The sequence below is a fragment of the Pseudorca crassidens genome, chromosome 6, assembly GCF_039906515.1.
Source record: "Pseudorca crassidens isolate mPseCra1 chromosome 6, mPseCra1.hap1, whole genome shotgun sequence".
In the NCBI taxonomy this organism is placed as follows: domain Eukaryota; kingdom Metazoa; phylum Chordata; class Mammalia; order Artiodactyla; family Delphinidae; genus Pseudorca; species Pseudorca crassidens.
The window spans coordinates 73,279,424-73,307,419 of record NC_090301.1 but is presented as its reverse complement, the minus strand read 5'-3'; the positions used below and the strand labels follow the sequence as shown (position 1 = coordinate 73,307,419).

Here is a 27,996-nt window from a genome sequence, read left to right as displayed (position 1 = left end):
AAGCCTGATGAATGTTTGTTTCAGAATGAATTTTCTCTTCACAGACAGGATTTAGAGGTGGGAAGAGACATGATGCTGGTTTTCAGAGAAGACGGAGCCTATAAAGTCTTTAAATGTCAGCAGAGATCTTCAGGCAAGGCTTAGTCACCAAGCCAGCGTGTCTGTGCAAACCCCTTCTCCCTACAGGAGCTCTCCACAGCGTCACACCTGCTCACCTCCTCGGGCTTACAAGTGTGGAAAATTAGTACTTTCTGTGGTGCGGTAGGTTTTGTGTTTGCTTGTTTGTGTGTTGGAGGTACAATGCAAGAGTTCCAAAAACAAGGCATAATTTAACACATCAATAGAACAGCAAGGCTTTTATGGGAGGTCCTTCCTTGGATGACTGATTTGAGGACCTTTGGCTACGATGATGCTACGGTGATGAGGATGACCAAAACACAACGAGTGCCTTGGCTTCAGCCAGTTTAGGGACGTCCTGCAGGACTTGCCTGCTCAGCAGGGAAAAAAGATGCCCCTGGTCTCTGCTGCCCTTTTTCTCCTATCAGTGAAAACAATGGCATTTTCAGCAGGGAGTGAGGAAGAGTGAATTACATCATTTTCCCCTTCTTGCTTTGCTGAAGGTGATAAGGATTCCTAAGTCACCCTGCATTTGAACTGCTGAAGCTGAGGGGGGGGGGGATATAAAAAAGAATTCCATCTGTTTATTTTGTGGCTGGGCTGACTCCTGGTCTCTGAAATAATCCGTGTAAGTTAAGCCTATTGCAGCAGTCTCACCTTCTATTTCAAAGCCATAAACTCAGTCTGTGTTTAAATGACTAACAAGTTATAGAGCGCTGTGGGGTATGACCTAAGACGATACCGGTCTGTCTCTTCCATGCTTTTTATGACTCCCTGAACATAGCAAAGACTTAGCTTTAACACATATGCCATGTCTGTGAAGCGACTCCTTCACAAGGGGGGAAATAATGACCCCTTTCTTCATTTTGTCTCCAAACTTCTCGAATCGTCGCTTCAGAGAAACAGATGATCACGAGGCCTCATGAAAAGCACCCCCCCGCAGCCCACCCCACATAGTGTTGACAATGCTTGCATCTGAGTGAAGCTCTACTTGTCGGGAGAGTAACAGAGAGGACCACAGACTGAAGAAGGGGAAAAAAGCTGAGGAATTATAAACATTTCAGAGAAGTCATTCCTTGTTCAGATTCAGGAGAGCCAGTGATGTGGTACCATCTACGGCATGTCTTAGGCTAGAAGCTCCGATCACAGTGTGGGCAAAGGTGTTCCTGACTCTTTCTGGTTGTCTCCCCTTCCTCCCGGGATATCTGGGGAGTGCACGGCTGCTCCAGCAAGGTTTTCCTACCCAGGCTCTACACTGAAAATTCTGGTTTTACAGGACACCCTAAACGAGGGCTCTACACGGGAACGGACAGCAGAGAAGGCCCAGCTCCCACTTCTGTTTCTCCTCCACTGCCCTACGCGACCTTTTTCTCTGAGAATCAGGGACAGAGCCTCCAAGACTGCCAACCTTTGCTCTGCTTACCAGCCGCCAGCCGCCACCACATCCCCACACCCTTTCCGGAAGCTTTCAAATCACAGAGATAAACCCTTCAAAAGATGGGCACGGCTCCAATGTGTTAACAACAGTCTTAGAATGCCAGCCTCTAGGCATCGTGGCACCCAGAGCTAAAGGCGAAAATGTCTAGAATTAGTTAATTTCAGCTAAATTCTTCCTCTCTAGCTCCCTACCCTACCCCATCCCAGAGAAAAGCGCAGAGGGAACAAGGTAATTTCCAGACTATTTTCTTTCCAGCCCAAATGAAGCCAAAGAGATCAAGATATCCAAGGGTGAAAAACTGGGGCAGAGCCCAAGCCTCTGATATTGCTGCTTCCCTATCTCCCAATTTTCCAGTCATGTCCCAAGGCCCTACCAGGTCCAGATCTCCATGAAAGGCCAAAGAAAGAAGGAATCCCATGTCTTCAGTCCCATGAGTACATGCCCTGTGCATCTGTATTCCAGCCTTTATAACTTGATCTTTGTCTCGCCTATCTTCTTTACCCCATCAGTCTAACTAATATGGTTCACAAGAATTCATTAACTCCCAAGTTCAACACGCTTAAGATTGGCTTCCTCATCAGAGACGGAAGATCCTACAGTCACCATAAGACAGTTGAGTGTAGGTCATTTTGAGCTTATTCTTTTTCACCCCAGAACCCACAGAAAGGCCCCAGGTGCCGACACTCAAGGTAGAAACAGAAAGACTTTCTTCAGAATACTGTGAACCAGAGCTGGCTTTTTAAACACACATGCCTTCCCCCCACACCCCAGCCTCTGTGGCACAGCACACCGTTCCCAGCTTCCACAATAATCTTGGACCTTGGCAGAAGAAAGGCAGCTAAATCTGAGATGTGTCACGAGGCCACTGGCTGAGGAGCAACGATATCTAAACACAAACCAAGGCGAGAGCAACAGGCCAGAGTTTCCACAGACTCCCTTTTGGCTCCTGTGGCTGGAGAGCACTGACGGCCTAAAGATAACCCAAGACTCTAAGAAGGGTCACTTTTAAATAGCAGCTTGAGTACCACCAGTCATTTCAGAAGTATTTCCTTCCAGAGCCTGCTTCCATCCACATCGGCGTGCCAAGCCTGCCCCACGATGGCAAGCCCGCGGCAGAGATGAAAGCCCAGAAGGACATGGAAAGAGTCCCAAAGGGAAACAGACAGCTCCCGACATGCTGATTCTGTTCTGTGCCCACATTTGGACTGCTGAGAAAGAATCATCTCGCAGAGAGCCACCTTGTAGAAGTGATCTACTGACAATCACTGGGGATTAAAGAGCACGTAGAAAATCACACAAGATAGTTTTCACTCAGTGCCTCCCCTCTCTAAAACCGAGGCAGGGTTCTCCATGACGGCTACCGTCTAGGAGTGTTTTAGGAAAGCCTTTCCCTCCAGGAGAAAACATATACCTCTCAGTCTGTCTGTCGGACCCCAGTCTGGCTGAGCACGGAGAACTGGCATGGCATCTTCAGCACGTACTGCACGTATGCAAGCACTGCGGCCACCCACTAACCACACAAGTGCCCAGTGGAACTGCTCAGAGGAGCCTGCTGCTTTTTCGTTTCCTTTTAAGCCAGGGCCAAAGTTCCCAGGATCTTCCTAAGAACCCCTGAGATCCGCTCAGCCCCTCACCTATCCACCCAGGGAGCCCACACTGTCCTAAATGGCAGTCGGCCAGGGGCTGGTGTACAAGGGACAGGTGTGCAGTGGGCTATTTTCAGTTGCTATCTGCTCAAACGCGAGCTGCACATGCTCAGGAGGCAGGCAAGTTTGGGTTGCCTTTCAAACTCTGGGCAGCCAAGAGACATACACCTTTCACAGCTGCCCGGGCAACCAGCTGCTCGGTCCTCCTCCCAAGACGGGAGCAATGAAAACAGCGTAACCTGGCCAGCCACCGTGCCAGCGAGCAAGCTGCACCTCTCATGTCACTGCCCGGGTTATTCTGAGCTGGGCTTATTGACACTCCATGGCAACACAGGAACAAAGGCCCAGCTAGAGGGATTTAAATGTCTTGCAAAAGTTGCTAAGAAAGTCAGCAGCTCAGCCTTCTGTTTTCATAACGGAAATTAGTGTTAGATTATTGTCGTTCGCTGCTGCTGTTATTATTTGTGAGCTACCTGCAACAGAGGTCTTCTCTTGGAACTAAGGGTTTTGTTTTTGTTTTGTTTTTGTTTTGTTGGCCACCGTCAAGTTGCTATAGTTGGGATGCCTTTGAAAAGGCAGCACGTGGGCCTGTCTGCCCCGACCCTGCAGGGGGAGTAGTTTTTCCCGTCCTTTCACCTCTAATCCTGCTGTGCCTGTGATCCACTTCTACCAGAAAATTCTTTCAAAGCACACAAAGCGCATCTAATGAATCTTTCAATAGTTCTCGCTGCCCTCAGGATCGAAGACAAACGCCTCATGCACAAGGCCCTGCCAGGCTAGTAGGGCCTCAAATCTCAACCCAAACGCCTTCTGGGAGGCTGCTCTGGCCATGCTGGACCACCCGGATGGTGACCTGTATCCCCCCACTTCTCTGGGCCTGGCCCTTCCCCTGCCTAAAAAGTCCTTCTCAGTCCTTCCTTTGCTGGTCTAATGCCTGTTCATCCTCCCAAACCCTGCCTGTCCCCAATCCCAGCCTGGTAATTTATCAACTGCAAGAATGTAAGATTGTCTTATCACTGATTCTCTTTTCCCAAACTTGGAATACATTCTTTGAAAGGATGATGTCCTTTCTTACCCCGTCCCCAGCCCAGATCAGTTCCTGGGTCTCTTATTACCTTTTCTGTATTATGATAATTATTTACTCATTCATTTGTCAGATATTCACTGAGCACCAAATACATGCCAGGAGCTGTTTTAGACACTAGTGAGAAAACACCACCACCAAGTCCTGGCCTCTCTCACCCTAGGCCTCACTTTGCATGGCTGACTTCTCACCACCACTCTGCTACTGCTAAGCATGGCTCTGCAGTAACGGCTCTTGAGAGCTCAGGTAACCCACGTACAGAAACACAGGAAGAAGGAAGAAGGAGGCTCACGATGGTGTCTGACTCTGCCTCTCTCCTGAGAAAGGCTTGGCTCCTATGCATGGCCAAGAGCCTTCCCTTCAGAAGACACTCTGATTAGCAACACCACTGAATTATCAAAAATTACCCTAACCCTCTGCAAAACTGACAGCGTGAAGCATATGAACTAGGACATAATGTTAAAGATAAACACTGCGTAACTCTGCATGGCATCCTGCAGCATTATATACATCACAGGAGCCAAAGGTTAAACTGGACTGTTGGGTTTTTCTTCTTTTCTCTCTCTCTTCCTTATAGCTTTACTGAATGGGTGTGATTTTTTTTTCCATTTATATTGGCTTAGTGTAAATACCAGAATTCAGAAGGTAAACAAATGCAGCAAATAAATAAAAGAGGCTACTCCCTGCTCCAAATCACCGTTTGAATAAAAAATATAAGCAGAGTGGGCTTCCCTGGTGGCGCAGTGGTTGAGAGTCCGCCTGCCGATCCAGGGGACACGGGTTCGTGCCCCGGTCCGGGAAGATTCCACATGCCGCGGAGCGGCGGGGCCCGTGAGCCATGGCCGCTGAGCCTGCGCGTCCGGAGCCTGTGCTCCGCAGCGGGAGAGGCCACAGCAGTGAGAGGCCCGCGTACCGCAAAAATAAAAATAAATAAATAAATATATATATATATATATATATATAAGCAGAGGTTTTTGTTCTTGCTTTAAGGTGAATTTTACCACCCCCTTCCAAGAGGAATTTCTCCTTCTGCCTCCTATCCCTTCTCTCCTTCCCACATGCCCCAAATACACATATCCTCAGAAAGTCCATGTTCCCCTCTAACCCATAACAAAGAATTAGATGCAGCATTACCGTGGATCTAGGAAACACCCAGCTCTGCAGAGCTCAGATTCAGCTGATTAGAATCAGGCAGCAGCTGTTCCAGTGTTATGACCACGGCTGAGAAGGCACATATGTAAACTTCCCTCTTCCTGTAAATCACTGGCTTGCAGAGAGAGGATGGTCAGGCTACATGAAGTCGTAAAAATAAATAAATAAATAAATTTTAAAAAGGTCTGGGCCAGCTCTGCCGGAGACTATCTGGGTTAGCTGTCAGAGCTTTCACCTGAGGGCAGCCAGGACTTCCCGGCAGCGAGCTCTTGGGAGCAGACTGGAGGTGTCTTTCTTAAACTGTGGGTTATGACCCATTTGTGGGTAGCGAAATTGATTTAGTGGTTCAAGACAAGGTTTCTTTCTTTCTTTCTAAATGAAATAAAACTGAATAGAATAAAAAAGAGAAGAAGCAGGAGTACATTAGCATAGTAAGAGTAATCACTCTTTCATGAAATTTTCTTTTCAGATGCATGCGGGTCATACTCCAAAATGTTTCTAAATGTAGATGCACTGGGTCCAACTCTAAAATGTTTCTTACTGTGAGTCACAGTGAAAACTTTGAAGGCTTCCCTGCCCTGTGTCTTACACTATCTTGGAATCGACATGAGCTCTGAGTAATTATGACTATTTCATATAACCATTATCTATGGAAGCTTGCCTGAGGTCATGCTGGGCTACAGAGAGAAGTTCTGGAGGACAGTTGGTAATGCTTGGGAATTACAAATTAATTTTTAAAATTTTTTATTGAAGTATAGTTGATTTACAACATTGTGTTAGTTTCCAGTACCCAGCAAAGTGATTCAGTTATATATACATTATATTCTTTTTCATATTCTTTTCCATTATGGTTTATTATAGGATATTGAATATATTTCCCTGTGCTATACAGTAGGACCTTGTTGTTTATCTATTTTATATATAGTAATTTGTATCTGCTAATCCCACACTCCTAATTTATCCCTCCCTCACCCCCTTTCCCCTTTGGTAACCATAAGTTTGTTTTCTACGTCCCGAGTCTACAAATTAATTTTTAAATGTTTTGTTTTCCTTGGTGTTTACTTTTCAAGAGCAAAAGTAGCACACATTCCATCCCTACAAATCTCCTGCTTCACCAGTTTTTCCATAAAGAGGAGATGGCATCCACCCTCTCCCCCTTGAGACCCATCTTTATAAAACAGAAGCTTAGAAGCTATTGCACTGCCCACTCACTGTTGACCACAAGGAAACCATTTAATGAGCTAGGGCCTTGGATTTGTTTTCCCATCCATTCAATATTTGACTCTGATTGAAATTTTTTTTTTTTTTTTGCGGTACGCGGGCCTCTCACTGTTGTGGCCTCTCCCGCTGCGGAGCACAGGCTCCGGACGCGCAGGCTCAGTAGCCATGGCTCATGGGCCCAGCCGCTCCGCAGCATGTGCGATCTTCCCGGACCAGGGCACGAACCCGTGTCCCCTGCATCGGCAGGCGGACTCTCAACCACTGCGCCACCAGGGAAGCCCCTGATTGAATTTTCAGAGTCCTCTCCACACCCTACCACTAACTCCTCTCATATAAATGCATTGAATATGAACATTTTATAATGTTCACTGGGACAAAAAAAAATTGGATGTGGCTTTAGTTTAACTACCCACAGCTGAAACAAACATTCCCCAGAAAGGAAAAGCTGAAAGGAAGCTTTGTCACAGCTCACCTTGCATCAATAATATACTCATTCTGTTAGGTGAGAAAATGTGACAATAAAGAAGCAGTATCTTAAAAGTGTACAGCTTCACCTGATATTTACATTTTAGGTCCTCATAGTGGCCAATAGCTCAGTACATCTCATCTCTCTCCCCAACAAATCTCTCATATGATGATGTGTCAAAGAAAAAGATTTGATTCTGAACAAAAGGGATAAATTAGAGTCATGAGAAATGAGGGCAACAAATTTAATACTGAGACATTTCTCTTACATTCATTCACCCCTTCACGAACTTCCTGAATTCTCAATAATGAGAAATTCAAAGAAAGGCTTATTCTATTCTTCACCCCCAGTGGCAAAGAGGGGCACCTTTGTGGACCCTAACAAAAAGTCTATTGAAGTGATCTCCTTCCTTCTCTCATTGGGTAATTGGGCTGGAAAGTCTGAGTAGTGATGGCTTTGGAAATACTAAAATCAAGTCAACCCAGAAAATAATTTAGTACTTAGCAATCTTCTCTAAGACAGGCCGAAATCTCTTGCAACAAAACTCTGCAAAAGTCCAGCCTTCCTTGCTGCAATAAAATCTAACTACGGCTTGCAAATTTAATAAAATGTGGGTCATCTTAGCTTTGAAATGTTTTTGAAGGAGCAGTATTCCACTTTAAGTTATTTGTGTCATGGTCGTCCCTGCAAATGCTCACAGGGACAAAGGTAAAACCAAACAAGCAGGTTCTGGAACAAAAATGGACTTCTCCCGGGTGGCATAATAGCAGTATTAGAGCATGATTAGTCTTATTAATGGGAAGGAAAAGGAAGGATATACGGGTAATTAGGGCTCAAGTGCTCTTCTCTGTGAGAGCAAATAAAAATCTTCCTGCAGCTGGAGTTGTATATATAATGAACATGAAAAATGAATATTGGTATGAGAGAGAAATAAAAAACACAAACCCAGGTAAAAGGGATTCATCATTTGTTATTGGAAGCTCTCACCTCAGCCTCTCAAATGGACTGGATTGAGCTGTATTCTAGCATGTACCAGATGTAATATGAATGTGGATGTAGCTAATTTAGGGTACCAAAAAATACAAAATTCTGAAGACGACCGATAACGACTGAAACTCTTGAATACCAATCCTCAAAGTATAACACACCTTTTGTTGGCTGTATAACCTTAAGCAAGAGTTTTAACCAATTAAAAAGCACATCCCCACTAACGTATCTCATTAGGGTAATGATGAGGATTATGGGAAATAACGAACATAAAACAACATTGGGCACATATTAACCACTCAATATTACCTATAAATCATCAAAGAGATAGTTCTAGCATGCAGTATTTTCCAAACTTACTGGGTCTTTTTGGCCCCAGAGCATTTAGAATTCCACAGAAATTGAGAAATGTTCTAAAGTACACACATACTAGTCAAACTCTGCCAAAAGTACTCTTTGGGACTTCTTATTTGACATGTTGACACTGTATCTAATCAATATTTAAAAGACATCTGGGAGTAACTGGGGAGACGAAAGAAGCTTTCTGGTTTTTTGGTTTGTTTTTAATAGGCTAAGAGGAGTACAATACCCAACAAAACATATTAGAACAAAATCTCTATTACTTTCTTATTTATGCACCAACAATGCCATTAGCTCCACTGAAGCCCAATTAATAAGGTGCCGTAGCTGCTCTGCAAACAGCAAACCTGGGTCTGTTTCCTTTTAAACTTGGTAGTCTAGGGCTTCCCTGGTGGCGCAGTGGTTAAGAATCCATCTGCCAATGCAGGGGACACGGGTTCAAGCCCTGGTCCAGGAAGATCCCACATGCCGTGCAACAACTAAACCCGTGCGCCCCAACTACTGAGCCTGAGCTCTAGAGCCCATGTGCCACAACTACTGAAGCCCGTGTACCTAGAGCCCGTGCTCCGCAACAAGAGAAGCCACCACAATGAGAAGCCCGCACACCTCAAGGAGGAGTAGCCCCTGCTCGCCGCAACTAGAGAAAGCCTGTGCACAACGATGAAGACCCAACGCAGCCAAAATAATAAATTAATTAATTAAAACAAAAAAACAAACAAAAAACTTGGTAGTTTAAAGCCCTGCACTAGACAATCTATGAGGCTAACATAAAGTTTTTAGTTATTTGCCCTGTTATTTACCTCTTTCGGTTAAGTATTTTGTCCTCGACATTTGCTTTATGACTAATGTTGAGTATATTACAATTAGTTCTCAGTGGTTTTTTTAAAAAAAAAATTTTCTAGTAAATATGCAAAAACAAAGAGTCTTTTCATAGAATATGCTATTGATAGTTAACTAGGAGTTGAGTCATTGAGGGAAGACAAGACTAAGGCCACCGCTATTAAGATCCGAGTACTCTAGGTTGTAGCACTCACTGGATATTGTTTTTTAAAAAAAAAAAAGCTATCGCAGCGAAAGGATGATGTGTTCTTTTCCATATCTGTAAACATCCTAGTGCTGGTGTTATATTCAATAGCAAAACCTTAGTGGCATCCATTTCCATTTCAGCCAGACTAACTTGTTTCATTACAGATCTTCACTCTGGCATTAAGAGGTCATTTGCTGGATCCTTTGGGCAGCTTAAGAGCTTAAAGCAGGAAAAAACAACCAATGGCTGGGTTGCTAACACTGTTCCATAAATGCCCTTTTCACCTCCTCTTTCCCCATTCTTTCCCACTTCCCCTTCTCTATCCGTATTACATTTCCACCTCAATTTCTCTTCCACTCTTTTTTTTTTCTATCGTGCCCACACCAAGAGTCCACCAGGACAGCACATGAAACCTGAAGGATTGTCCGACCACACAGAACTGCTACTGTACCTAGGGGAGCACACAGAATTTGGAGGGACTTCATTTCACAACATTCTTTTTTTTTTTTTAACTGATCATATTATGTAGCAACTAAAAAGAGGAAAAATCCTAGCAACTTGCCTATTACGTCTCCAGACGTTGTCAAGTGTCCCTTGGGGGATAAAATTAACCCCTCAGATGAGAACTACTATTAACCCACCAAATATTCCCAGCCCATTTCTTCTTAGTAATTCTTTCAACCTAGGACCCAACTCTCTTCTGGTTAAACACCTCCTACTCCTTTAAACTTGCCACGCAGGATCCTTATTTCATATCTTTTTGGCACTAATTAAAATGATTGCAATATTATTGGACTGTATCAATCAACACTGCTTAGAGAAGAATATAGACTATGGATACCTAAAGTGGTTGACGATAGCGTTTTTTAACAGAAACTTAATGTAAGCTGCTTTATATAATTGTAAATTTTCATAGTAGTAAAAAGGAACAGATAAAATTCACATTTTTTATTGTCTTCAAAACCCAGTGTGTACTTTACACTTAAGGCATATCTCGGCTTGTATCAGCTGCACTTTGAGTGCTCAACATGTGGCTAGTGGCTCCCTGACTATAATACATGTCAATGAACATGGGAAGGAGGGAGGAACAGATCAAATATTATACACCTAATACATAACAAAATAGATTTCTAGTACATCAAGCACTGATTTTCCCACAGTGTTGGCTACATTAACCTATATTATATGCCTCCGCGGAAACTTATCAAGTGTATAAAACTGATCACTATACCCCCAAGAGCCTGTAAGAGGGGGATTAGTCTTACTGGCCCATCTGATCACAGCAAGGCTGAGATTCACACCGTAAGCACCACTCCTCATGGAGCAACTCTTATAAAATAAAGTGCAAACTGCTCAATGCGCAATAAAATAAGAGTTTGTTTACACATCTAGAAAGATTTACACCAACATGCTAAAAGCAATCACATGTAAGTGCAGGGAATTATAGGCAACTTTTTATTTTCTTTTTCTCTTGATTATCTCTTGTGGACTCCACAGAGGCAGTGCCATCCCTAAGTAGCTTTTTGCAGATGGGGAGAAAGGAGGATAGTGACAATGAGTTAGGCCCTAAAATGCCTGTGTGATCCCACACAACTGAGAGTTACCCTGTGCCCCTTCAGGTTCTCACTGGCCCCCCCACTAAGCATTCATTTACATGAAAACCGCTGTATAATTAATTGAACCTAATACCTAACTCTTCTATACATAAAAATACAAAGTATGTCTTATACTGTCTTAATGTATACAAAATTTTCTCAAAATATAACCACTGTGTAAATCAAGGGACAAACAGTTCTCTGTTTTGTTGGGATTCTACCAAAATTTGTTCACCAAGTCAGAAAATTCAAGCACTGCAGGCAAGATCCCTTGTGATAATTAAGTCACCGATACAACACACTAGTACAAATGTTTTCTGTTTTCTAAGACATCAAAGATTATTATATGTATGTGTGTGTGTGTGTGTATAGGTATATATTTTTATACACACATTTGTTACTTCATTACATCTTCTAGTGTACTCATGCCCAACTACACTAGATTATATTACATTTGTCTATACGTACTATTTTAATTATATGACATATTTAATTACATATTATTTTCAGAGAATTTTCTCTTCATTTCAGATAGCAAATTATATTGAATTTTTTTAATTTATGTTTATAAGAAAGGTACGGTGTATATAGGTTGCACTCCAAGAAAATCAAGGGACATTATCAAATATGTATAAAAAGGGGATGTTCACATGCAAAACAAAAAGAAGTCTAGACACAGACCTTATACCCTTCATAAAAATTATTCAATTAACAGATCATAGACCTAAATGTACAACACAACACTATAAAACTCCTATTAGATAACATAGGAGAAAACCTACATTACCTCACTGATTATGACAATAACTTTTTTTTTTGTCAATAACTTTTTAGAGGCATGATCCATGAAAAAAATAATTAATAAGCTGGACTCCATTAAAATTAAAACTTCTGCTCTGTGAAAGATAATGTCAAAAGAATGACAAGACAAACCACAGACTGGGAGAAAATATATGCAAAAGACATGTCTGATCAAGGACTGTTATCCAAAATATACCAAGAACTCTGAAAACTCAACAATAAGAAAACAAAGAGCCCAAGTAAAAAATGGGCCAAAGACCTTAAAGACACCTCGGTAAAGATATACAGATGGCAAATAAGCACACGAAAAGATGCCCCACATCATACATCATCAGGGAAATGCAAATTAAAACAATGAGACACCACCACATACCTATAAGAATGGCCAAAATCCAGAACACTGCTAACACCACATGCTAGTGAGGATGTGGAGCAACAGGAACTCTCAGACGTTGGTGGTGGGAATGCAAAACGGAACAGCCACTTTGGAAGACAGCTTAGCAGTTTCTAACAAAACTAAACATACTCTACCATACAATCCAGCAATCACAATCCTTGGTGTTTACCCAAAGGAGTTGAAAACTTATATCTACACAAAAACCTGCACATGGATGTTTATAGCAGCTTTATTCATAATTACCAAAACTTGGAAGCAATCAAGATTGCCTTCGGTAGGTGAATGGATAAACTGTGGTCCATCCAGACAATGAAACATTACTCAGCACTAAAAAGAAATGAACTACTGAGCCACGAAGAGACAGGAAGGAACCTTAAATGTAAAATACTAAGTGAAAGAAGCCAATATGAAAAGGCTATATATACTGTATGAATCCAACTACATGACATTCTGGAAAAGGCAAAACTATGGAGGCAGTAAAAGAATCAGTGGTTGGCAGGGGTTGCAGAGGTGGAGAGAGAGGAATAGGTGGAGCTCAGAGGATTTTTAGGGCAGTGAAATACTCTGTATGATACTATAATGATGGATACATGTCATTATACATGTCATTATAACCCACAGAATGTACACCACCAAGAGTGAACCCTGATGTAAATTACGGACTGGGGTGATTATGACGTGTCAATGTAGGTTCATCAATTGTAACAAATGTACCACTTTGGTTGGGGGGATGTTGATAATGGGGGAGGCTATACATGTGTCGGGGCAGGGGGTATATAAGAAATCTCTGTATCGTCCTCTCAATTTTGCTGTGAACCTAAGAAACAGCTTTAAAAAAATAAAGTCTTAAAAATGGGGGGAGGGGAGGATTGCTAAATCTGATAGGATTAAGAAGAAACTAGTTTACGGTAAGCCAAACAATACACAGTATACTGGTCCTGCCCCAAGTAGTTGAGCCACTTACCTTCCATACTAGGGGAAGGGAAAGCAATCATCATTAGCACAGGAAGAATCATCACTCCATCTACCATTGTACAACTGTGGAGGGAAAAAAAGAGATATCAGTGAAACAACAAAATTTAACTGCAGGATGACAAATTAAATTAAGCATACCATCTTCAAACTGCCGTTCAAGGCCTTTCTTACAAATCCCCCTCACATATGTTGCCTTATTTCTTAGTACATTTAAACATATACCCTTTACATGGATCTAAATAAATCATCTTAAAGAGTTAATCAGATTTACCTCCTCCTGGTGGCCACTCTGAGGCAACGTTCCCTGAGTCTACCCACTAACAAAGAACTCAAAAGGGACATGAAAAATGCTCAGCTGTAAGGCCAGGCATTCCTAAAGGACTTTAGGTTTGAATTTTATTTTATGCCATGGAATGCAAGGTTGGCACCAAGTTAAAAACTCTAAGAAGCACGAATAGACTGTTCTAACACGATGTTAAAGATTAAATGACTGAATAATCCAAACCAAATTACCATGTTTGAGCCTTCGTTCAAAAGGATTAGAAGTGAAGCAACCTACATCATCATACAGCCCCGAAAAAGAAAACAAAACACAAAACTGTAACTTATCCCTCATCAATGGCAAAGCAATGTATTCTTACATTAACCTCAAATTTAACAGAGCATAGACACAATCAAGACATGAAGAAATCATGTAAAATCTTAATATATGAAACTATAACAGAGAGAAAATAAGATACTTGCTATAAATTTTAAGTTGATATTGCCCTAAAACTACATTGGCAGAAGCTCAATGTTCTGAGTCAAGGGGTTACAACAAAGAACTTTTCCATCTGAATAATTCCTATAAAATTTTGGAAATATGATGAGAGTTTGGCTATACTAATTCTTTATTACAAAAAATAATTTTAAAAAATTAAACCTTGAACTAGCTGCAATTTTCTGATGGTAAAATAAAGAGAAAACTGGTGAAGTTCTTTAGTGAATAGGTTCATGTGCTATCTTACTCTTAAAGCTTCAAAGAAAAGAGCAAAAGCCCACTGCTATCTAAGCTGTTTGGAATGGACACCTTCTGACTCATCTTCTTAAAATCAGTTTTCTGGTTAGTAGTCTGACTGTTCATTCCCCGCACCTCTATTCTATCTTACCATCCCTCACTTCCATTTGTCTACAACTGTATTTCAGACTAACCCTTCTCTAACAGCAAGGTGAGGGAAGGGAGTAAAGGAGAGTTTAATGGACCTTCCTTTTACATTTTTAAAAGCACGTGGAACCTGAGTGACTCCCTTTCTACCGTTGCTGTTGTTATTATTACTATTATTTCCATGTTCACATAGATCTTTCTAGAGCAAGCCCTTGTTTGATATAAATACAAATGCCTCACTTCACCCTGGAACCCTCATAACCAGTACTGACCCCTCCATCACCATCTCATCTCTGTGCCTTTGAACAGAAACGCACTGTTGGTTCCCTCCACCCCAGATGCCTTGAGCCTCCCCCTCCACCTCTCTCCTACCCAACTCCCTCTTCCTGTCATCCACGATCTAGCTCAAAAGGCAAATGCTTGGTGCAACACCTCTCCATCAGCAGTGATTTCAACCCCCCAGCCCCAACACCACTCCAAATCAATCATCTGTCTATGTCAATCTCCAGCACTAGCTAGCCTACTTGCCCCCAAAAGGGGGTGCATGCATCCAAGGGCCACACAAGACAATGCATTAAATTATGGGATGAAAATACTAAAACTTGTATCTTATAAAAACTGATTTAATCTAACAGAGTGATAAATAACTTGATCCTTTATTTGGTCTCTGTCTCAGTCCCTTAGGACAGTCCACTACAAGAGGTATCTTGCAGAAGAAGTGGGAGTTACACAATGTGAAAGAGTGGACATTGTTTGCTTATAGAATACAGCCATGTGCTATACTCTTGAGGGTTTACTGAAGTGGAATTACAGGTTGTGATGGCTAGATATAATGAAATGAGCCCTCCCCAAATTGCAAGTGTTCTAAATCCATTAAAGAAACTACAGATTGAATATGTTGTTAATGAAAGTACCAGAGAAGACTAAGAAAATGGTGGAACTTATATGGCTATTCCTAGTGCTTCTTTGTTAATCATTTTAAAGAAAATCAATTAACATTCCAGTTCACTGTGACATGAAGCAGGCTCACCAAATTCAGAATTTAAAAATACATTAAAAACTGATTTGCATCCAGTATCATAAACAATAAACATTATCCTGAGTAGCCTGAGATTTTTGTCAATAATACAATGTCATTACCATTAGCCACACCTCAAATATTTCATCTTAAATCTTTTTAAAATTTCTATTTTATGTATGTCTTATAACACATAGTTTTACTTTATATAAAACTTATAAGCAACATACATATTGAGGGTACACACTCAAAAAACTTTTTTTTTTTTTTTTTTGCGGTACGCGGGCCTCTCACTGTTGTGGCCTCTGCTGTTGTGGAGCACAGGCTCCAGACGCACAGGCTCAGTGGCCATGGCTCACGGGCCCAGCCGCTCTGCGGCATGTGGGATCCTCCCGGACCGGGGAATGAACCTGTGTCCCCTGCATCGGAAGGCGGACTCTCAACCACTGCGCCACCAGGGAAGCCCTCAAAAAACTTTTTAACTGATGGGATATATCATTAAAAGCCTTTGAAAAGTATTGAACTATATCTCAGTCTTATCTTTGAATTCCCGGTCCTTCCTTCCTTCCTTCCTGCCTCCCTTCCTCCCTCCCTCCCTCCCTCCCTCCCTCCCTCCCTCCCTCCCTTCCTCCCTCCCTCCCTTCCTTCCCTCAACAACTATTGAGAGCCTGCTATGTACTAGAAATTAGAAACTTAGAATGATAAAGATATACAAACATGGTCCTTACTATTACAGAACTTACACAATCTATCTATGGTGGTAGTCAAATAATCATCCAAAAGACTGCACAATTAAAAACTGATTTAAGTGTTAGAAAGAAACATGGTTAAATAAGACTGCTAACAAAACAATTTAAGATTTTTTGGCGGGTGGAGGAGATTATATATAAACAGGGTAGATTATATATAAACAGGAACCAGAAAGGTGAGTAGAAGGTACTACAAAAAGGATAAGAGTATGTGAGCTCTTGTGTGTGTGTGTGTGTGTGTGTGTGTGTGTGTGTGTGTGTGTTGGGGTGGGGTGGGGAGCACTCTGTGGTGGAGACAGGAGGGCATTTAAGGAAAAAGGCACAGCTTCTCGGCTTCTACACGGGGCCTGTGGCCAGGGGAAGCTTGGTGTTTCCTGAGGACTTAAAACATATATCACATGTGAAAAAAAAAACACCAGCCTAGGACATAGGGAGCCTAGAGAGAAGAGTGATAAGGAGAGAAAACCCAAGAAGGCTGGAGAGGTAGCCCCTAGCCAGAACCTGGGTAAAACATGGTAAGCCCTAGTAAGCTCCCTACATTCGTTGTTGTCAAGGCGCCTCTCCACCCCATTCTCCCAGGCACACCAACTAGCCATCTCCCTGCCTATCTCTGGACCTCTGTATATATGAAGCTCCCAGTGATTGAGCCCTTCTTTCAGGACCCAACCTGGCAAATTCCTATTCAACCTTCAAGCCTCAACTTAAATGTCACTTCCTTCTAGAAGCTTGCCTAAACCCTCATATGCTCTCATTACACTCTCATACACCACTGTGTTAATTTTTATTTATAGCACTTATCATAGTTAATAATTACATATTCATATTTGAGTGTGTGCTTTTGAACATCTGTCTCCCTCACTGGACTGTAAACTTCATGGTAGTAAAATCTATAGTCTGTTTTGTTCATCGCTACTAGAGCCAAGTAGGTGCACATTTAATACTCATTGAATTCAAATTCTCCCTGAACTAATCGGCTCAATTTAATTTTAATTTCCAAAGAATTAGAAATTACCCCCCCCCGACCACCCATTAACACAAAAGCACATACACACCTGCAAAGGAATAGCAGGATTAAGACATTTATCATCTCTGTTAACTCTAATCTCTAGAATTTAGTTCAGGTAATAATAAAAGTCAGCAGTTAACAAGTTTCAAGCTTCGAAATCAAGAATTCTTTCACTATTTTAAAAAAGAATTCTAAAACACCAACACCACTGACAATTTTTTCTTGTCACAAAGCCAACAAAAGCCCATGCCCTTAAACACCTTTTAACTGATTATTATTGTGCAAGCAAAATTAAAACAATAATTTAGGCTCCTAAACGGAAAACAGGGGAAAAAAGGAGGTATAAATTCAGTCTTCCAAACTAATCTGCTGTTTATAGACAGATAGCTCAAAATCTGCCAAAAATCTTTGGGAAAAAATGTCAGCAGCATTTACTGGTTGCCATTCTGTTCAGTGTCTGGAGTGTCTCTGCTGACCAGTTAATTCAGCTATTAAAAATGGAACTTCCGAAAGGAAAGGGAAAAGAAATGTAGGGAGGAGAATGTTCTGGAATAAATGTCCCGATCATATTTTACATATAAAGAACATCAATATGCTGAAGTCCCAACTTGAAGCCCCAAGGATCTACTTCGAATTTTTAAATATACTAAAAAGGAAACATTGTCTTTACAAGTAATGTTCAACTCCCTTGCACTCAAGTATTTTTGGCTAAGGAGTTTCAGATGTGGGCTGGCTGGTAGTGGGAAAAGAGAGTGGCAATAATTCAATAGTTCAGGGATGCTTTACTCCAATAGTTTTAAAAATTTTTGGTCTCAGAATCTCTTTATACTCTTGAAAATTACTGAGGACTCTAAGGAACTTGTCTATGTAAGTTATTTCTACCAATATTTACTCTATTAGAAATTAAAATGGAGAATGTTTTCAATACTCTATTTGTTTTAAAATAACAATAAACATATTACTCTATTTTTTCTAAATTAAAAAAAGAACTGTATTTTCCCCCACAGAAAGCTCTAATGAGGAAAAAGTGGCATTACTTTGCATTTTTGCAAATCTCTATAATGTCTGGCTTAGTAGAAGGCAACTGGATTCTCATGTATGATTCTGCATTCAATCTGGAATGACATGCTGTATCAGCTGAAGAAAAGAGAATCCAACTTCGTACATGAAGACGTATATGTGACTGGAAGAAGGAGGACCTTGTGGAACCCCTGAGGAAGTCTTGGAAACTCCAGAGGATCTCGGACCACGCTTTGAGAAGCACTGCCTTACTCTTAAATGATCAGTCCTTCTGCCATACCAGGTAACCAGATGGCAGCAGACATTTTAGGCTGGGCATTGGCTCGATACCTGACAAAAATGTTACTGCTCCACAGGTTTAGAAATCTCTTTAAACTCTCTAACCTCAAGGAAGTCAACAATAAGTCTAGTGGTCAAGGGAGAAGGCATCAGATTATCTATTTCATGTAGGAATAATACTTTATGTGCACAACGAAATACTTTTTAAATGAGACATAAAACTGTGATCAGAAGGTACTCCAGCGTCCATCTCCTTTTGGTCCAACCAAATCCTTATGCAATATTCTAAGGCTAAAATCCCTGACTGCGAAAACTCATAGGCTACTGGGGGTTACAGAATATTATCTGAAGGGTTTGGAGTATAAATTTTTGCCCCAGTATATACCACCTCCTTTCTGTTCCTGGATAAGGCCCTCTAGCCCTGGTAACTGATCTTAATATTTCAGACACATGGCAAAGAGCTATGCAGAAAAAGGTTAGGGACCTCGGGTCTTAAATCAGTGCCATCTTTTACAGTGTCTCAGGACTACTCCCTTGGGAGACAGGACAGTCCCATGATATTGTACTCAAAACAGGCAAACCACCAGGGCAAAACAGAGCTGCTTTCCAAATCCTATGGTACTTTTCAAACTCCATTTATAGATCAGACTGACATCCAGTTAGGGAGCTAGCGTTTAGCTCAATTTTTAACACATGTGGGCTTGAGACCAAGTTTGGTACTTCTTTCGCTCATCACAATTTTACAGCTGGATAAAGCCACAGATATACTGCAGTACATCCCCCCAAAAATCACAAAGCATTCTGATGTCAGTCACAGAATAACCAGGAGTATACTGCACTTCTATATTCAACCTTTAGAACTCATATTAAGCAATCTAGTTGATAATCTACTGTAAGAATAAAAGATATTTCTCAAACCTAAAGTTATGAACAGCAAACAACTTGTTATCTGTGTGCTGAGGATGAAAGCAAAGCTGTAAGATGAACCCTGAGATTCGTTCCCATCAGAAGATTCTACAAAATGTTCATTTGTCTGGCCTGGCGGCCTAGACTCATTTGGTTTGTCCATTTGTTCAACACATAATCTACTGAGTACCGACTCGTTCAATAGGGACTTCCTTGATGCTCTTCTCAATTCAATTTCTAACACTCTCCAAGTCAGAAAGAATCTTGAAAGATGGATTGTACATTCACCCATCCCTATTTTGAATGACTTTTTCACCATCCACGTGAAGTCGCTCACTCACCGTCGGTGAGGGCTATCACAACTGTTCCATGACAGTTTTTTCTTTACGTCTCTTTTATATGGCCTATGCTACGCCTTCCATAAGAAAAAACAAATCTTTCTCTTTAATATAAAAGGTAGAGGCAAAGCAGAAAAGAAGGAGAGTGACTCTGCTTTCCCTTAGTCATCTGTCAACAGCACATCATTATTACAGTAACAGCAGTGCCACTCACTAAGCAGCCAGGCGCCGTGCTTAGAGATCCTATGCGTTATCTCTTTCAACCTCTCCCCAAAACACTCTAAAAGAAATACTCCTATTAATCCCAGCTTACAGATAAGAAAATGGGTAGCTAGAAGTACCTTGCTCGAGCACACAAAGTCAAACCCAAAGCCACGTGACCAGAGTCCAGGTCCTAATTAACAAACGCTCACAACCTTCGTTAAACCAGCCATCCATAGTTTAGCTTCCTAAACTATGGAACTAACCACAGTCCTCCTTAACATTTTATCCAAGCTTCAACACGTTGTGATCTTTACCCATCTTGATTTTCCTCTCAGAAAACAATGGTTATTTGGGCCACCTTTATCATGCCGTCTTTGCATTTCTCTAACCTCAAATTAATTTCATATACCCTGTAACCTCGGATTATCTCCCCTGCCCCTGGGGGGGGGGGGGGAATCTTGATGTGAAAGGAAAGACAAGCCACGTTGCTAGTACACAAGTGGTTGCTACCTCCTCCCTCCCATCCCCATTCTTCAGTTCTCTTGTGACGCATCATAAAATAAAAACAGTCATTAGCGTTAGGTCGGGCACATTTGGGGGGCAAATTAGATCCAGCAAGGCAGACTCTAAATATACAATCTTGAGGGAAGGTATACTTACAACCACCACCTCCAAGGGGGACAAAAATCAGCCATTATGTGACAATAGTTATGTCTCTTCTATGGTCAACAAGCAGAGAGAGAACCCAAGGACAGCTTGCTCCAAACTACCTGGGACTTTGGAAAGGGTGGAGAGAGACATGGGCTGTCAGTTATAGCTGCAAAGAAAGGCTAAACCAAAGCATCATACCATATAAGTTAAGTCAGGGTCTTTTCTCCAGTTCACAAATGACCTGTGAAATATTTTTAACACCACACTCTGTCTGAACTGGCAATGTGCAAGTTGCCAGGGCTTGGTTTTATATAGACTTCACTGCTGCGGGGGGGTTTCTGGTGGGGTGTTACTTTCAGAATATTAGCATGTAATTTGATCTTTCAAGATAGATGAATACAAATAGCTTCTTGGACAAGTCCTATAGTACTGAAATCCAGCCCCTGGATCAGTTCATCCTGTAGTTAGAGGAAATAATTACAGATTATTTCAGGAAAGAAAGGGTTCTGACTGAAAGAGTTACACTACAAACATTCCAGCTGTGACAGATGGACCCAAGATATGGTTTGGAAAGGCCAGGAAAAGAATAATATAATCTGGTTTAAAAAAAAAAAAAGGCAAGGGTAGGTAAATGAGGTTTAACTGAACGAAAATCAGTAAAAGGATAAGCTACCATGTTAGAACCGAAGAAACCCCATAGACTTACTTTCATTGTATACAGGACGAAACTGACTTTGCTACACCCCTACCAAATATAAAGATAATAACTAAGCTAAGCTTCTGAGATTCCAACGTTTTGATCACCCACGGCATGCCTTACTGGCATCTCAAGTCTCGGTTTTATTTTGACGCGCTTGACTACATGGAAACTGTCCCTCGTCTTCCACTTCATTCCCTCTGTATCAAATAGCCACGGCTCTCCGCTTTGTTTCAACTGATAGTACCCATCATCTCCCAGCTGTTTTGTTCTATTCTCTTAGGCAGCTCAGGGCTCCTCTCCCTCCAGTTTACAAACTGGGACTTTCTTTTATTTCATTTATGTATTTTTTTTTACCTACCGGTAGAAAGGACCCTATTATTCCCCCTACCCTCACCCCCAACTCCACCAGTGAAACTCTTAGATGAGTAACTGTGAAGTCCATCTAAAATCCCACCTCCTCCCAAAGCCCTCAGTTAGATGCCTTCTCGGCCCTCTGCGGCATTTCTCACTGCCTGCAGTTTCCCCTTTAGCCTAAGAGTTCAGACCCTTCCTATCCCTCCTGTTACCAGACAAATGGTACCTCAGGCACTGCCATCTGACACAACTGTCCCAATTCTAAGGCTAACATGACCAACGCGTAATAATTTGAAGGGTCGGGGGAAATTAAATAAAAAAGACATCAGCACCAAGGAGGTCTATTTCTCTCTCTCTCTTTTTAAAATGGGAAGCACTAGAGCAGATTTCTGTGGAGGTGAGAAAAACCACCCTTTATACACCAGCCTGACCAGACCCCTTCTCCTCCGTACCCCACACACACTCAAGCCCATTCCTGCCTCAGACCTCCCCACACTCAGCCCACAGCGCCCTGCCGTCTTCTTCACAGCACTTAACGCTGCGTGACATCTGTCATGTATGTATTAGTTTATTGGTCTTTATTATGTCTCTCCCTCTCCCATCCGTCCTTACTCCACACACCAAAATTTAAGCAGCGTGAGAGTGAGGACTCTGCCTGGATCATGGCTACATCGCCATCCTGGCACATACGAGGCACTCAATGGAAATTAAAACACATTAATTCTAACATCTTAGTCTACGTTACACTTTGGTTTGGGTGGGGAGAGGAGAGGGAGGTTTAAGGAATGTTTTACAGGCTGGCCAGGAAATGACTGGGGGAGAGGGCTGCTCTTCATCCTCAATGTAATATAGCTGCAACCAGGTATTGGAGATAAATTAAAAGATATCATTTGTAACCTGGATTTCAGTTTTCAAGGGTGTCATCCAAGAGAAGCAGCCAAACAAAAAGACGGCTGGCAGACTCTGGGTAGAGCAGACAACTCCCTGGTGGACAGTATCCCATTTGGATAGGACTGCTTGGATCTCTAGTTGCAGACACCAGCTGATCTGCCCAGAGCCATCCCCAGTGACCTCTGAGACAGCTTCTGTAGCTTGAAAATACACCTCCTCCGAGTCAGGAATTGACATATCATCTCCCCCCACTCTGCCCCCCACTAGTCTCCTAACAGTTATTGACGCTATTTGGAAAGCCATGCTTCCATGCCTATTAATAACCTTCAGAAAACCATGAGGAAGTGTCAAGAGAAAAATAGATCTGGCTGATGGAAGCCAAAGACTCAATCAGAGGTTATAATTAGCAATTAATAGATTTGAAGAAAAAGAAAGTTGTAACGTTTTCTGTAATGTTATCTGTTCAGGAAGCTTAAAACAAAATATTTAGCCAATGAATTCAAGGAATGCTGAGTCAAGAACACCAGTCTTTACAGAAAGAAACTCTTTTAAAGACCGCTTATCTATTTAAATAAACCAGCTACTAAGTTTATCCCCACATCAACAATTCCAGAGAATTTAGCCTGTCTGATATCATTAAACCTTTACAGTTATTTACATCGTTATAAAGTTTCTTCAGGTGACACCTTAAATAGCAACTAAATCAATCTATTCTAAAATAACTGAACAACTAATTAACATTCATCTTTCAAAAGACTTTTCTTAGTGGTCTTTCTCCTCTCCCCTCCCCCAGTTAGAATGTGATTAACGGAATTCTCTCACAACTTAGCTTGAAATATGCTTTTGCCCCTGGAGCAGCTAAGGCAGAATCAGATAATTGTGGTATGACTCAACAAATGCACAGCTGTTCATTTAAATATATCCATCAAAAGTATAAATATGATCATGAGAAAGAAAACGAGCCGTGTACACAGGGTCAGTGTACAAGTGGAACAAGTTAGCATCGAAGTAACCACAACAGAAAACAAAGAGGAGGGGAAATAAGACAGGGAGAGGCTCTGATACCACACAGAAAGAGACCAGAAAACTTTCATAACCAAAAAACCACCCACTCAAACCAAAACGCTCGGACTTCCCTGGTGGCGCGGTAGTTAAGAATCCGCCTGCCAATGCAGGGGACACGGGTTCAAGTCCTGGTCCAGGAAGATCCCACATGCCGCGGAGCAGCTAAGCCCATGTGCCACAACTACTGAGCCCGCATGCCACAACTACTGAAGCCTGCGTGCCTAGAGCCCGTGCTCCGCAACAAGAGAAGCCACCGCGGTGAGAAGCCTGCGCACCGCAATGAAGAGTAGTCCCCGCTCGCCACAACTAGAGAAAGCCCGCACGCAGCAACGAAGACCCAACACAGCCAAAAATATAAATAAATAAGATCAATAAATTTATTTTTAAAAAAAATCAAAATGCTCAATTGACCTAAATTAGAAATTAATGGCATGTTAAAAGTAAAAATAAATGCACTCTACTAAGTGGGGAGAAAGAAACGAAATCTAGGAGACAGAAGATGCTCCCAAGTACACAGGGGTAGAAAGTCTACAGGGTAGAAATGATGAATCCAACCTATTATGAAGAACAAAGACATGGAGGCAGAGAAAAACAGGAGGAACAGGGTACTCACCTCAGTCCTCTCCCCACAACCTTCGAAGTCAGACATTAGGAAATCCAGAAAATGTAGGGATCCCTCCAACAGTCAGTCCCAAAGCAAATAACTGGAAAGCACCACCCTGTACCAGGCAACCCCTCTCGGAGGTTCTACGCGTATAAGAGTGTCACCTGAACACGAAGAAAAGGAAACCAAAAAAGAGAAAACAGAATGTGAAGAAGAGCAGGAGTGCTGAATAAGAAAACAGGGCCAACATCAGCCGTAAAAACCCCACTCCTTCCTTCTTCCTCGGGGAGGGGCCCAAAGGCCCAGTCAGAACTTGAGAAGCAGAGGTCCCTATGCAAGGACTTGAGTACCTCTCCTTTAATGTGTAATTCAAAACATTAACAAATAGAAAGAACATCTAACTCATGATGACCATTTTCAAGCTTTCCCCCGAACCATCGAAACTCACGTGCTTGGCAAAAAAATAACCTATCGGGCTTCCCTGGTGGCGCAGTGGTTGAGAGTCCGCCTGCCGATGCAGGGGACACGGGTTCGTGCCCCGATCCAGGAAGATCCCACATGCCGCGGAGGGGCTGGGCCCGTGAGCCATGGCCGCTGAGCCTGTGCATCCGGAGCCTATGCTCCACAACGGGAGAGGCCACAGCAGTGAGAGGCCCGCGTACCACAAAAAAAAATAAATAAATAAAAATAAAAATAACCTATCTGGTACTGGGGTGGGGGGTGAGGGGGGGCGCCTAACCTCATGCTTGGCCTGACCACTCAGTCATCATCCTGCATAAGGAACCATTCACATCCTCCACATTTACAGGCAAACCTCTCTTACATTATTATAAGCAACAACTATTTCAGCAACCACCACCTCCCTCGGCCCCAAGTCCTCCCATATCTACCCTCTTCATACCCTCGCAGAAAACTTTCTAGAAAGAGCACTACACAAAGCTCCTTCCACATCTCCCCTCTCCACCCGGTCCATCACCAAAATGCCTCTGGCTAAGGTTCTAACTCTTTGTAACCTTACCTTATCCTTCAGATTCACCGGGGAGCTTCCTCAGAAGTCAGACTCTGAAGCCTCACCCACCGAGATCTGTATTTGATTGACCTGAGGCCTAGGAATCCCCCAGTCCCCCGGCAATTTGGGTGATGCTGAGAACGCTGAGGGTGGCATCAACTGGTCCATTCCCTGGTTCTTCCCTAGCTGGGATTCAGAGGCGCCATCTCTCTGCTATCTTTACTTTTATGGGTTGGATCTGCTCAGTTTCCTTGGATGGGAGTTTCCTCTTCTGCCACTCGTATCTTAAACGCTGGTTTCCCTTGAGGTCTCACATCTCAGCCCTCCCTTCTTCTCATTCAAGATGTTACCCAGCTTCAAGGCCACTGAGCCAAACGGAACCACCAGGTTAGGATTCTTTACTCATTTTTCCACTTCCCTGAATATTCCTTCCTTATCACCTTCCTTCCCTATCGTAGGCCCTTGTCTTTTCACTGTTTATAAGATTAATTTTAAAAAATTTTGCATAACAGGCATTTCAAGTTACATTGAGAAAAAGGATAATAAACCCTATTTTTGACCTCCCAGTTTCAAAAATAAGCCACATCCTACCACTCAGTTCCAAAAATAAGAAATCTTATTTCCTCTATTCTGCCCATTTTCTTCCTGATGTATTTTAATGAGAATCCCAGAACTCACATCATTTCACCCACAAATTCTTTAACAGATAAGGACTTATTCTAAACATAACTATAAAACCAACATCTCATGTAACAAAATTAAAAGTATTCCTCCTCCAAATATCATCTAAAAGCTAATCAGTGTTTAAATTTGCCCAGTTTTCAACAACTATAAACATCCCCCACTCCTCCCCCTGAAAATTGCGAGGAGAATGGGGATAAGCACACAAAAAGAGAACTGTTTTTCTCGCCTTTCAGTTATCATCACTCGTGGTGCGGTGTTGGGATTGTGGTGGTGTGGAGAATACTGTGTGTAATGTGTGGAAGACAGCAGGTGCCTAACTATGGCCTATTCAAATACTATTGTTCCCTGCTGTTCTGGAGAACCTAAATTTTCTGCGTGGAATAAGGGAGTTAGAGATGTAATTCAGCTAAGGTTAAGTAAGAACCATATAAACTGAATTTGAATTGGAAGCAACAGTATGAACTCACTGAGTATTTTATACATACATATTTCCTCTGTCCACTAAAAAGGCCTAGAAACGATGACCTACCCAGTAGCAGTGAGCATTCCGGATACCCAGACTGTGGGATTAAACTACCATTTCCCACTAAAAGAAAGAGAACAAGTTGAACTGAACCATGAGGATGCAATCACCAAATCCAGCCAGTTGGAAATTAGAGGTCAAGTGGCTGAGTTCTTCGACAGATAAACTGTAAGAAAAGGAAAGGGCTGGAGGGGGAACCTGAGCTTTAGACTTCAAAGACGTAAAAAGATGTGCAAGACTAAACTACAGTGGCTAGACATGCACAGGCAGGTGATAAGACCATACAGAAAGGCAACGAAGCAATTACTATAGAAGTCAGGAGAGTGGTTACCTCTGGAGAGAGAGAGGGACCATGACAGTCATGGGACATGCCAAGGGGCTCTAGGGAGGCCGCTAATACTCTCTTGACCTGTGTGGTGGTCACAAAAAACATTTACCTTATAAAATTAACTAAGCTATGTATACTTTGTGTGATATCTGTGTTTCACTTTATAATAAAAAGGTAAAAAGGAGAAGACTGAAGAGGAATGTGTGTTGTTCAAAAAAAGATGCAGACTAACACACACACACACACACTCGGAGGAAGTAACAGCACTGCATATCATACATATATGCAAAAAACCAGGTTTGTGTTACAAATAAGTTTATATAATAACCTCCTGAAATGTCAACTGTTTTTTACCTTCAGACAGGAAAATTGTTTTTTCAAGTTACAAGTTTATTAATTTTTAATAGAGAAATAGGCTTCACTTACCTAGTCATTATCAGAAATCAAGTATTAAACTAAAAAAGTAACACAGCATCTTATGATAAGTTGGTCCTTCCTCTCTCCCACTCCAATTACATAAATTTCATGGGTCAAGGATATCAAAAGACTGGAGAGTCCAGATCAATGTTTCCCAAACACTGTGCAACGTTATCACCAAATAAGAAAAATTAACACCATAAAATTGTGAAACCTCCCTCACAAAACTTATCTAGACATTTAACACAATCCCAATAATCATACTAACAGGTTTGCTTCTTAGCAGGGAGGGAGTGGTGACTACATATGATAATTTTAAAGTTCATATATTTTTTTACAACCACACACACACAAATAAATATGAAAATTCTGTAACATGAAACTTTAAAGTTCTGTAAAAGGGAACTTAAAATAAATATGAAAATTCAATAAAATTCAGTAAAATTCAGTAATTCAGGAATTACCCCTACAAAAGAAAAAAAAAGTATTAAGCTCCAAGAGTTTAAGAAAAACAGTGTGATCCTACTACACACACAGGCAAAGAGCTCAATTAAACTAAATGGATATCCCAGAAATAGACCACAATGTACATGGGAATTTATAATACAAAAGAAATCAAAAGGGAAAATTTGGGACTATTCAGTAAAATTGGAATGACTAGCCAATGGGACAGAGACTGCTTACTTTCCACTAAAATTCCTTCTTCACTTCTTCTTGGCCACATGCTGACCAGCACGGACTGCATTCCCCACACTCCCTCACAGCCAGGTGTGCCCACAAGACTATGTTCTCACCAATGGAAGCAGGAAGTGACATGTGATCACTTGCCCTGAACTTTCT

General features: G+C 41.8%; 1 protein-coding gene across 2 annotated transcripts in view; it reads right to left on the bottom strand.

The window, feature by feature from the left end:
• Positions 1-27,996, bottom strand: part of ACVR1 (activin A receptor type 1) — a 126,833-nt gene that overhangs the window by 43,153 nt on the left and 55,684 nt on the right. The window contains exons 3-4 of one of the 2 annotated variants that reach the window (XM_067741872.1): positions 24,205-24,359; positions 13,256-13,329 (exon numbers count right to left, since the gene is read on the bottom strand). In XM_067741872.1, the coding sequence (XP_067597973.1) occupies positions 13,256-13,322 (67 nt within the window). In that variant the 5' untranslated portion in view covers positions 13,323-13,329; positions 24,205-24,359. The remainder of the gene's footprint in view (positions 1-13,255; positions 13,330-24,204; positions 24,360-27,996) is intronic. The other variant, XM_067741870.1, reaches the window with a different exon arrangement.